The 13,206-nt window shown below is 40.4% G+C and overlaps 1 protein-coding gene across 3 annotated transcripts in view; it reads left to right on the forward strand.

Moving 5' to 3' along the window:
* The window catches only part of FOCAD (focadhesin), a 92,895-nt gene continuing 79,689 nt past the window's right edge, over positions 1 to 13,206 (forward strand). For all 3 annotated transcript variants that reach the window (XM_015653065.2, XM_033511375.1, XM_033511376.1), the window contains exons 1-4: positions 1 to 82; positions 4,602 to 4,690; positions 8,272 to 8,346; positions 9,650 to 9,804. In XM_015653065.2, the coding sequence (XP_015508551.1) occupies positions 4,634 to 4,690; positions 8,272 to 8,346; positions 9,650 to 9,804 (287 nt within the window). In that variant the 5' untranslated portion in view covers positions 1 to 82; positions 4,602 to 4,633. The remainder of the gene's footprint in view (positions 83 to 4,601; positions 4,691 to 8,271; positions 8,347 to 9,649; positions 9,805 to 13,206) is intronic.

A 13,206-nucleotide genomic window follows, 5' to 3' on the forward strand; every position in this document is an offset into this window, starting at 1 on the left:
GCCAGTTCCGGGCGCAGCGGGAGGGAGGCGGCGCGGCCGTGGCGGAGGCGCAGCGAGCCCGGCCCAGCTCGGCCCGGCCGAGGTGAGGGGCGCCGGGACGGGCGGCGGGGCCGATCCGCGGCGTCAGATCAGTAGCGAAGCAAAGGCAGCTGCCGCTACTGCCCTGTGTGAGGGGGTGTTGTTTCTTTTACGTTTTTGTTTAAAGCTGGTCGCTCTGAGAGGTTCGCGTATGTTGCACGCAAGCGATGAGGGCGTGTGCAGGTGTTCTCACTCCTGGTTTGGTAGGAACATCGGTTTGAATGCAGAGTCCTTAAAAAGAAGCCAAAGGCTCTGAGACCACAGATGGGAAATGTGGTCTCAGAGCTCCCTGTGATCATTTTCTGTTCCGAAGCTTAACTTGATAGAGTTTCTTTTGGAGAACAGGACCAGATCCGAAGGTGTAGTCCCGTGACAGTCTCTCTCTGGTTCACTTGAATTAGCAATGCTTGTCTCTCTTAGCATTAGGATGCTTTATTCTATTTGCATGGCAAGGATGTGGTAGCAGAAGGGTTACAGGGGTGGCCTCTGTGAGAAGCTGCCAGAACTTTTCTTCGTGTCTGACAGAGCCAGTGCCAGCTGGCTCCAAATGGACCAGCCACTGGCCAGGGCCAAGCCCATTAGTGACGGTGGCAGCACCGCGGGGACGACAAGTTTAAGAAGGTGAAAAACTGCTACACAACATCAGCCCGAGGAGAGAAGTGAGAACATGAGAAAAACAGCCCTGCAAACACCAAGATGCAAGGAGGGAGAGGAGATGCTCCGGGTGCTGGAGCAGAGATTGCATTGCAGCCCATGGTAAAGACTGTGGTAGAGACGTGTGTGTTGCAGCAAAAGGAAGTCTATAATAAAGCAGGTCTCCACCTGCAGCCGGTGGAGAACCCCAGGCTAAACCAGTTAGATCCTCAAAGAAGGCTGTGACTCCATGGAGAGGAGCCCATGTTGGAGCAGGCTCCTGAAAGGACTAGTGGGACTGTGGAGACAGGAGCTCACGCTGAAACAGGTTTTCTGGCAAGACTTAGGACCCACATTTGAGCAGTCTGTTCCTGAACAACTGTGCCCCATAGAAGGGACCCATGCTGGAGCAGTTCATGAAGTACTACTGACTTGACTTGGGATCCTGTGCTGGAGCTGGGAAGAGTGTGATTGCAACCTCATTTCCTGACCCCCCTATTCCATTTAGGGGGGAGAGGTACAGAAGTTGATAGTGGGTGAAGTTGACCCCAGAAGGAAGGGAAAGGGGGGGGAGGGGGTTGTGTTTCTAGGTTTTTTTAAATATTTCTTATTATGTTACTCAGATTCCATTGGTAAAAATAAATTTCCTTGGCTTGAGTCAGTTTTCCCCATAATAGTAATTGCTGAGTGATCTTCCTATCATTATGTCATAAGCCCTTAATCATGTTTTTGCCCCTTTTCCAGTTGAGAGGCAGTGATAGAGCAATTTTGTGGCCATCTTGCTGTAAGTCAAGCTCAAGGCTACACAGATGCTTATCATTTATATTGGCTAAGTTGGGAAAACAAGCCAAGATCCCTTTCCAATACCTTGTTTTTTTCTTCCTTTGTCTTGTGTGTCTGTGTGTGTGTGTTCAGTGGGGTTTTTGGGGTGGATGGTTTTTTATGTGTGTGGTTGATGGTGTATCCTGAATATAATTCCTGATGGAATATCCTGAGGTGGAAGAGACCCACAATCAGAATCATGGAGGTTGGAAAACACCTTCAAGATCATCAAGTCCAGTATTTAACTGAAAACCAGTATGTCAGCTAAACAATAGCCCAAAGTGACACATCCAGTCATTTCTTGAACACTTCTAGGGATGGTAACTCTGTCACTTCCATCCTTGTGGATTTCCAAGACTTCACTGGATTTGGTAGAGAGGAAGATTCAGACCAGTTTTGATGAGAGGATTGGACTAGATGAGCTCTGGAAATCTTGGTTCTTAAGCTGATTCAGTGATTCTTACTAGGAATAATACACATGAGTATGGATTTGCCAAGGAAAAATTATGCCACATGACTTTCTTTAATAAATAATAGTTGGATTTGCAGTGAAGTGGAGGAGTAGGTCTCATTTACCACCTCTTGAACAAGGCTTTCAACACTGTCTCCCACCCTGTTCTTGTGTCAAAGGTAGGATGTGTGTCTGCTGGCATGGCTGCCCTCTGCATGGACTAGAGGAGCAGGTGGTGGGAACCTCAGGAATTTCAGCAATGACAAATGCCTTGTCTTGGCCCACCCCTTACATGATGGGCTGGCGAGTAGTTCGGTGGGCTGTTCATAGGCCCTGGCAGGCATTGCCCTGGGATGTGTGACAGAGCTCTGTTATTGACAGAGATTTGTCTGCCTCCGCTCAGCACTCCTTAGATCTCAAATTGACATGACCAGTTCTGAGTCCTTGTGTAGGGGGAGATAGTGACCACAAGGACTGAATTCAGCTGAGATGATTGAGGTAATGGGGCTGGGACCCTTGCCCTGGGAGGAGAGGCTGTGGTTTCTAGGACTTTGAGCTGGGAGGAGGGAAAGCTGAATGTTGGTACCCAGAAGCAGCCCTGGCACTGATGGGAGGGGGATGAATGAAGGCACAGCTAAGTGCTTCACAGGAGTTCATGGCAAAAAGAGCTAAAGATTAGTGATGGAGATAAATTTTTCGTTGATCAGGACAGCTCAGTAAAGTGGTGCCTTCCCTGATCTTGAGAGGTTTTCAAAGCCAAACTGGGGCAAAGCCTTGAGCAACTGACTGCATGGTTTGACTATATGTCTGAACTTCCTTTGAATGGGAGGTTGAACAAAATGCAACTTTAGATCTCTGCCAGTCTTGATTATCCATGTATCCTGTAAACTTTACTGGCATTCCATGTGCATACACAGTTGCCTCTGCTAAGAGTGAACGCCGAAGACTGGAAACTGTTTAGGTAGTATTTAATTTAATTGCACTAATATAGCTGTTGCATTGTAACTGTCCTGTAGATGTTTAGTTTAGATTGATTGATAGAAATTTAGGATTTGTGTCTGATGCAAGGGCAATGGACTTCTAGTCTGTATGAAATAGCTGATTTGTGCTTGCATTAAGAGTATGTTCTGTGCTTGTAATGATCCTTTGTAGTAATTTTTCCTTTTAATGCGGGTAAAAAAAATTACCTGATGAGAATTTCAATATAATTCCATTGTTTTCATGTCAAAACTTCCCAGGAGGGAACATTATCTCATTTTGCTGCTTGTTGGGTAGAATTGAGGGGGCTTTGAGTATATTTATAAAAATAGGCCAATACAGTTAGATCCACTGGAGTTTTTAGCCATGCTCAACAGATCTAGGTATATCTGGAATTGTTTGCTGTAGCAACCATTTTTTTTTTATTTTCTTTTTAAATCAAGATATCATTTTTAGTTTAATGTGTGTTTATTTATTATATGGACGCTTTATATCTCAAAATGTGTGTTCTAAAACTATACAAACCCATACCAGCATCAGTGTTGGTCTTTTTCTCCTCCACTCTGAGACATGTAATCCACAGGTGTGTGGGAATATTCCTTGATTAACTGCAAGGAATTTGTATTCACTGACCTATTAAATAACTCTTAATTTTGAGTTTTTCTGACACAAATGGTAATTTTTTGTGGCACATGCTGCATTGCTTGTATCCAGGCTTTAATTCCATCTCTTTTTAAATCAGTGGCAAGATTCTGAATGCATCACACTGATTTATCACACTGATAAATTCTTGGAATTTGAGTATTTTGCATGTATATATTTCCTCAGTGCTTATTGCAAAGGATTACAATTAGGTTTTCAACAAGTACTAGTTTTTTTTGGAAGGAAGCCATTTCAAGTGACTGGAGGTGAGTTTATAATAAACTGAAATATATGAGTATTTGCAGTGGCCTTCAGTTTCATTGAAGGTGCAACAAACTGATTTCTAATTTCTCATTAAAGAGAAATTAGAAGTCAGTTTGTTGCACACCAGTATGCTTGCAGTGTTGTACACCAGTGTTTATTGCACACCAATGTTGCATACAATGTTGATGTGTGCTTGTGAGTACCTGCATATTCTAACTTACAGAGAAGGTTTTCACTTCAATTATTCAAGCCCCTAACTACACTTACAACTTGCAGTCTCACAAGCTGGTCTTTTGTTTGTTTTGCTTCTGGTTTTGCATGAAATGATGGAAAGTTTGTGGATAATTTTGCATTTTAAATCATATTTGTAAGACTGTGAACACTCCTTTTAAGCTGTCTCATTTTGAAGTCAATGAAATATACTTAAAATGCTCTCAAGAATACATGCTGTCCAGAGTACACATATGCCGTGCCATATGGAATAGTATATTTGTTGCAGCTTTAAGAAATGTCTCTAACCCATTCTTTGTGCAGGACCAGTGAGTATTCACCATTTCTTGGGTTCAAGCCCAAAAGACAAGGTGATATGATAAGACTTCAGAGGGGGAAGAAAGTGCTTTAACACTTGCATCCATTGTTAAATACACCATAAATCTGGGGGGTGAGGGAGGGTGTAGAAAATAGCATGCTGTCCTTCCTTATCCTGAGTATATTTTTTGAATGTCTCTTGCAGGGTGAAATTTAGTGTCATATGACGGAGCCAAAATGTTGGATGACATCAAGAAGCGATTTGAGTTCCCTAATGCCGTTGTTCAGTCACAGGTAATTTTTTAAAATCATTAAAACAGATGAAGTTGTCTGTGGAAATGTTTGTTCCAACAGCTGCTGCTTATCGACCTGTTTTTTTTTTTTTTCAAAGTGATAAAACCAGAGAAACAGAGTATTCTTAAATCACAATCAAATCCTAATTGCCCTCTCTCTGTAATGGAAACATAGGACATAATTGCTCATCACTATAAAGTCTCTTCAGGAAAATGAGAAATTTTGCATGACTGGAAGGTTGGAGTGTGGCCAAGTGGTTTTTAGTGACCTTGTGATCTCAAGAGAAGCCAGAAATTACCAGATACTATGTGTGGGGTTGAAATACTTTGCAATATTTCATAGAACTGCTCTGTTTCTTCCTTGGTGATGACAACTGATGAGCTACTTCAGTATTGTCTGTCATCAGGGGATACAGCTCGGCTCAGCCCCCTTTATTTTCTGATCCATGCAATGGCTCCTTGTCATTTTCACCTGAAATCATGTACAAAAAGTTTTTATCATAGTATGGTCAGTGGACGGGAAAGAGTGATAGTAATAATAGTCTCTGCTGAAAACATATGCCTTCTTTGCTTTCGCCATTTCTCATTTCAGCATTAAAAATTTATCTCTTTGGCTGTTATTTCATTACATTTGCCTGTTTTCTTCCTTATCCTGTTTTGAATTTAGGATTAAGTATGCACCCATTTGTTTGGTGAAATAAGTTGATCAGAATACGATCTCTGCAACCTGGTGCCTCTCTTGCCTCTTCCTTTCAGTCAGTTCACCTTGGTTTGAAATAAAGATGCATAAGCCCACTTGTCATCAGCTTGGTGTTTGGGAGAGAAAGCCATGTCCCTGAAAGCTGGAGTTCATCTAAGGTCTAGCCAAGTGACTTGCACTGCAGTTGAGTTTATATCATTACTAGGCTTGATAAGTAGGACTCAGCATCTTTGAAGTTAATTTTTCTTTAGTGCAGAATGTCCCCATGGTACATGGTTGTATTGCTTAAATGTCTTGGCTCATTATTACAGCTGCACATCATTAAAGTCTACTAGTGTGCTTTGGTTGATTTTGTCCTGTGCTTTGGCTGTTTTACTTGTATTCTGTGATCCATGGAAAGCATTCTGTGATCTTCCCACTATAATCAGGTCCGGATTCAACTTCTTCTTGAAGTTGAATGTCTTCATGACATGAAGAGATGTCTTCTCTTTCTTCTAACCATGATACCTGCTCTGCAGAGTGTGTAGTCTACACGTGATCAGAAAAGTGAGGAACTTGAGCACAGATTTGTAGGTCATAAAGTTTTACTGCTTAATCAAGTTCCAGAAATGCAGGGGGTTACTCTCTATTTTGGCTTTTCTGTATAGCTAGGTCACTGCAAAAGCCAAGTTTCTGTTGATAAGCCCCTTTTCCTGTGTAGCTGAAGTGTCTTAAGGATGTCAGTGTGAACTCTTGTTTTGGTTTGAAAAGACAGATGTCTGCTAAGGAAGGCAGTAGGAGCCTCTCTTGAAACAGAAAATGTAAACCCCTCCCTCTGAATTATTATAATTTTGAAATTAAAGGGCTCTCAGGCAAAGATATGGAAGTAGGAATAACAGTTCCTTATTAACATGTATAAATAAAAAAACCCCTACAGTTTAATAGGAAAATTAAAATAAAATACAGTAGTATGAAAAACACTGTCAGAGTCAGAATACAACCTGACACCCTGTTGGTCAGGGTGTTGGTAGCATTCCAATTAAATGGTGTCTACAGCCCTCCTGGAGTGACAGATGTGGTTCTTTGGAAGGAACAATGCTGTAAAAGGATCATTCAGTTTTTCTCTGAAGGTCCAGTGATGGTGTAGAACGGTCTGATCTTCTGGGAATCCAGTGGAAAAAGGCTGACTGTGATGCTCTAGTCTCAGATTATATCCAGGTAGGAATACTTGGCTCCTCCCCCTGGGTGGAGCATCTCACAATGGGATGATGTAATTTTATCAGCCATGCAGTGAGACTCACTGGCCCATTAACAGGAGATATCCCCCTGGAGGGAGGAGGGGTTGTGGAAGAGATAAAGATCACTGCCCCACCTGATTTTAACAGCTGATTATAGAATTCACAGTTTTGGTTGCATCTTGCATTGAAACCTAAGATATTTCTAAAAGCCCTTATAAACAGGGAAAAGAAAAGATAGTGTAGGCTTCCCTTGATAAGTGCACTGAAAGAGATCTGATCTGCCTGGGGAGTACACTGTTGCTCTTCTGATGGGTTAGTTGCAGAGATAGATGTCTAACTTGGTCCCAATTTCTCCTTCTGTTTCCTCAGGAGTAATATTTCCAAATAACCTGTCTTTTTAACTCAAATGTGTTAGAGTACATATCCTTACCTGTGAAAAGCATAGTCCTTGGAGTCTAGGAGTCCTGTCTTTCTAAGGAATGTAAGGTCTTATTTCAGTTTGCTGTGACAGGTTAAGAACTAGCACATAAATGTAGTGGAAATAAATCTTGAAAGGAGAAGGAGAAGAAACCTCAAAACACTGAAAATAAACTCTTCATGTCTTTTTATACACTAAAAAAAGGAAACGTGATTTTTAATTTTTATTCCTTGCTGGCTTAGTTTACTTTTAACAAAAGTAATGATCTGTCATTAGCAGAGAAGAGTAGATGTAGCAGCTGTTCTGGGCTCATTGATAGTCTGAAACATTTTTCTGTCTTTCACAGAATGGGGTTTTTGTGTGTTGGTATCAATGATAATGAAATAAGACAGATTAAGTCATTAGAGATGAGTCAGAAGACAAAAGCCTAGGTTCAAACAACCTGATGCCTTTGAATGTATTTTGGTTCACATTTAGATTTTGAAAGACAGTTTGAGGAAATCAGACTTCTGCTAAAATATAATGAGGAGATTAGTCTTCATCTCAGAAGAATAAAACTGGGCTGTTTCAGGGAACTGAAGCTTTTTGTTTTGAAGGCCTTGACTATTTAAAACTTGGTAATGATTTCTGCCATGGAATAGCTTAATGAGAAATAATGTTATTGTCAAATGCCCTCTTTAAAGTAAATTAAATATTTTTGGCAGGGAGCTGTGATAAGGAGATATGCAAAGTGCTTGAAGCAAAACTTGATGCAAAAATTTGGGCAAGTTGCTTAGATGTGCTGTGTTCTGCTTCCTCTCTTGCTTATGCTTCCCTATATAGTACAGAATTTAGTAATTACTAGTGCTTTTAAGGACATGGAGGTCTGTGCAGCAGTGGAGGTATAAAGTTTACTGAAGCTGTTGCATTAAAATGTCTGCAATTCCTAAATACCTATGTACCTGTACAAAGAGGCCTTTGGAGTTATGTGGAGCCCTGTGGAAGTTTGTTTCTTTTGTGCCTCAGCCTAACAGTAAAAGTGAGTGTATCAACATTATGACCCTAAAGCATATTTCAGCTTCAATATCTATAAGGTTAGTATTTCAATCATAATAAAATCATCATATGCAACAGCATTGATGTTAATGGTTCTTCTTTATGGAGAATTTAAAAATCATGCATGTGTTTTTTATTTCTTCTTACTTATTTTCATTTTATTTCTTTTAATGCATTTGTGTGTGTTTTGGATTTTTTTTGTTTCTCTTTAGGCAGTAGGCCATCTGATTGCTGCAATACTGAAAGAAAAAGTTTCTTCAAATAAGATCAGACAGGCTTCTGACCAGGTCTGTGGCATTTTTTCACTTTCATCTCTTCTCTCATCCTTATGTGGTTATTCTGTGTGTTTTTTCTAGGTTTTCCCCTTCTCCACTGTGTAATTTTAATACAAATTTATAAGCTAAATAAGGCAGTTATCAATATGTATTTGGGCATACAGAAACAGTTAAACTCTGGCATCAGAAAAACAGTTTTATTTCCAAGACTTTATGTCAGAAGCCTTAATCCTGCAGAATACCTATATCTGGCTATGTTCAGTTTAAGAGAGTTGAATTTGTTATTTTATTGAAAGTAAAGTACATAGTCTGAGACATTGTCTCTTGAGTTTGAAATTTGTTTACATTGCTATAAAAATTTCAAGAAGTGTGGCATTTCACATACCTGCATTGGTGTTATATTTCATATCAGCTAACTAGAGCTTTTATTTCTTCAGGAGAGAGCAGGATGTAAAGGCATAGTTTGCATTTTAAATGAGTCAAGCTCACTTAAGTGCATGTCTTGCTAACAGAGATGTATATGAGACATTGTCAGTTGCAAGTGTCACAACAAATGGGAAAGGTGTTAGGATTTGCTTCTCTGGTTAGTTAGAATTTACTCCTCTGGCTTCTCTCCCCAAAAGCTGACATGTCCAGAAATTAAAAGAAATTGAACCACAGATTTTTATTCCACAGTCTGGGGACTTCACCCTGAGAAACCTAGGGCAAATAGAACTTCATGTGTTTAGTAAAGATGACTTACCTTTGTATAGCCGTTTGTATTGCCTGTATTTTACTGTCTGTGTTACACCTTGGTGTAGACATAGCTTGTCATGGCAGTTTCTGACTTGTCTCAAATTGCATCCTTACTTTTTAAATCAGGAAGCTAATGATAACCTACCTGTGGGTGTCCTGTCCCTGGATGTCTTCAAGGTCAGGTTGAATGAGGATCTGGGCAACCTGGCAGTGTGCAGCATCCCTGCCCATGTTCCAGAGTTGGAACTGGATGGTCTTTAAGGTCACTTCCACTGCAAACCATTCCATTATTCTGTCTGCATAGGCACAGCTGAAAAATTCATCTGTGTTACCTTTTTGTCAGAGACAGTAAGTGTTATGCCCTACCACGTGCCTAGACAGCAGAGGACTAGAAAGTGGGAGCTGTCCCCGCAAAGACTTTCCTGAGAAATAGAATCTGTACTCCAGCTACCTCTTACACTCTCTAAGGCTTCAGGAGATGTGGTTGAGCTGATTTTTATTTAAAAATGTGTTAGAGATGAACAAAGATAAATCAGTGTGAGCCTTCTCATTACTTGTGTCCCTATGCTTTTGCCTTCAGACTCCTGCTCTGAACCTGCTTTGGGAGAAGTGCTGCAGTGAGAATGTTGCCTTGCGAACAGCCTGCTGTGAGGGTTTGGTGGCACTTGTGGTGGAGAAACATGCTGAGCTTGACTACGTTCTTTATGGAGCCCTCAACCTAATTCCCTCAGCAAGGTAGTGTTTGGTTGGCTCATTTTTGTCAGCTGGTTATCAGTCATTGCTTTTCCCTTAAAAATGCAGAAGAAGAGGAGAAGTTCTGTGTTGGTATCATCACATACACCATGGCATTAAGGACTGCTACTGCCCTGCCACTCTGCTGAAGGATGTTGCTTTCATCTTTGCTAAGTGACTGTGTGGGTCTGACATAATGTAAGCTGAAATTGTTAGTAGTTCAGGCTAGTGCTCTGAGCTTGGGACTGGGGAACCTCAGAAGTCAATGAACTGCTTAGTTTTGTTTCCCTGTCATGGAAAGGGGAAAGAAAATGTCAGCAACTTCCATTATAGGGGAGTATGTTGTGGTTTAACCCCAGGCAGCAGCCAAGCCTCACACAGCTGCTCACTCACTCCCCCACCAGTAGGATTAGGGAGAGAGTAAAAGGTGAAAAGCTCATGGGTTGAAATAAGGAAAGTTTAAGAGGGAGACTGAAAGCTGTGTGCACAAGCAAATAAAAACAAGAAATTAATTCATTGCTTCCCATAGGCAGGCAGCCACCTCCAAGAGAGCAGGACCCCATCACAAGTAATGGTGACTTGGGAAAACAAATGCTGTCAATCTGAACACCCCCTCTTGTTTCGCTCAATTTTTTATACTGAACATGATGTCAAATGGTCTGTAATGTCTCTTTGGTCAGTTGGGGTCACCCATCTTGGTTCTGTCTTCTCCCAACCTGCCAAGCACCCCCAACTTCCTCCCCAGCAAAAAAAGCAGAAAAGGTATTGGCTGTGTTTAAGCCCTACTCAGCAGTAACAAAAATATCTCTGTACTACCAGCTCTGTATGCAGCACAAACATAAAACACAGCCCCATACCAGTCATTGTGAAGAGAATTAACCATATCCCAGCCAAAACCAGCACAGACAGCACAAAACGAGTCTGTCAAACAACTAGTTGGTCAAATAAAGTCTCCATAAGAATGTGTTGAGGGATTAGGAATGCTGCAGTCTGTTTCCATGACTGCTGGGGAAGAAGTCACTTTACTTCAAAGCTACTTCCTCCGACACAGTTCTGGAAACAGAGTGCTTACATCTTGTAGTGGTCTTTTGACCTAGAGTGATAGTCTAACATACTGAGAAAATGCATTTGTGAAGGTAAGAGTCACTTTGCATAACATTTAGAAATAGGAAGTCAAATGATGATTGGGGAGATATTTCTGTTCAGATTTACCTATCTTATTAAGTTCCCTTTTGACTGCTAAGTGTATTGCCGCACCAAGCTGTGTAATTCTCTTGGCTAGAGACTGGTAGAGTTGTTTCCAGCCAAACCAGCTACTTCGACCTATGTATGTGGTACATTCTTCTGGTGGGCTCAGCACAGAGGTTGCAAGAACCATGCTATTCAAGACATATTCTTCATCCCTTGTGACCTTCACATAATCAGTTTTACACTAAGGTTTCTCATATTCAGTCTGAGCCAAAGGTGATCTTAGGTTTGAGTATATGAGTGAAATGCTTAAACATTTTTTCTAACCTCATGACTTGTTTGTTTATAGCTGGGATCTTGTGCTGATGTGAATTCTGTGCTGGGTTTGTTATAAATGATTACGGTTACCTAGAAGAGGTTTTATAAATACTTTTTTATAATATGGGTAGTCTCTGCAAACCACTGTCCTCCAAATAATAAAATTTGGGGCATTTTGGCATTAAGAGAGGAGTCTACACAGGTGTAATGAATAATTAGAAGTACCTGTGCTAAGACTGTGAGAACCTGAGTTCTGTGCCATAAGGTGGTGTAAAAGTTTTACTAGCTGTGATGTCATCAAGGTTTTTTACTTTTTATATACCCTTTATGTATTCTCAGTATTCTTAACATACACAGTTGTAATTCTTTAACATAGTATCTTACCTTAAGTCCTGGTATTCTGCTAGACCAGAAAACCAAACATACTAAAGGCCTTGCAGTTGGGGGCTGGAAAGCCTTACATTTTCTTGAAAAACCAAGGCCCTTTCTAGAGCATATTTTGCAAACTAGGCTCAAGCCCATCTGGGGGTGGAGGGGGATACTTTAGAATAAGGAGATGTCATGCCATTCATTTAATCTCCTCATTGGGGAAACTTTGTCAGATACACTGATTTGCAAGGTCTGTAAAATTGTCTGTGTGGTATACCATGTGTATGCATTTTGACATATTGCACCTTGACAAATTGTTGCACCTAAGGATCCTTATTAAATACAGAGATAAAAACCCTTTTATCCCATAATCATGTCTGACTCATAATTCTAGGACCAGGGAAAAGGCATCAGCTGTGGCTTGCAGACTAAGAAAATTGAATTTCCTGTTCAGCCAAGGGTTTGTTACAATATCAACAGTTTATAAGGTTATGAAATATTAATACATCTTTGTACTTCAGAAAAAGTGTAAAATGGGATATTTGGGATTAAGTTAACTTTTAAAACAAATTCAGAGTTACATATTGAAGGGACTACAATCTACCCCATTTCTACACTATTTGAAACTTTTAAAATTGTTTTTCATGTGTGAAACCAGCACATGACTGATTGCTATACTAAGTGCTGGCAAATTATGTAGTAACCCTTCATGTATTTGTGGCTTCTTTCCACTGCTACCTCTTCCTCCCCCAAGCTGGTACAATTCAAACCACATACACTATGCATTGCAAAGCAGCATTTATGTTGACTAACCACAGAAGTCTGTGGTTTAAAATGTCTGTAGCCTCAGGAACTCAATAAACTGACAATTTCAGATTGTCTTTTTTTCAGTGCTAGTACTTTTTTCCATGTCACTTTAGAATTGTAGTCTGCAGCCCTTCATCCTGTTCCCTGCCAGATTTTCATCTGTGTGGCTTTGCAGTACTCAGTACACAGATTTTGCTACAATAAAAATTAGTAGCCAGTAGCAGCTAGCAGAAAGGCATCTGCAACCACTGAGTGCTTTCAAGGCTGAATGGAGTTAGGTGTATATTTTATTGGGAGAAACTACTCACGTTGTATTCTTGCTTCTCTTCTAGTATGAATTTTGAAGGGACTAAGTGTAGCTACTGGATTATATTTTGCCAGGTCTATCAAATCATGCACACTAGAAAAGGCATTTTGTTTTGGCAGAGATGAAGATTTCATGTTTATCTGAGTTAAATTGTGCAGTTCACAATGCCTTCTCACTGTATATATTATTGTATGGTAACTGGCTCTTAAGACTCAGTGTTCCCTTTGGTGCCCTAAGTGTTTAAACTTCATGGAACATCATATTTATGTGCATGTTTGTGTGTTTATGCATATATAGGAAATACGTTTACATATATAGATACATATATGTGTATTTTCACATTTATATTTTCACATGTTTTTAAGACTGGTTTTCAGCATTCTGTTTAGATGAGGATGGGAAAACACTGCCTGTAT

This window comes from Parus major, chromosome Z (assembly GCF_001522545.3).
Source record: "Parus major isolate Abel chromosome Z, Parus_major1.1, whole genome shotgun sequence".
Lineage (NCBI taxonomy): Eukaryota > Metazoa > Chordata > Aves > Passeriformes > Paridae > Parus > Parus major.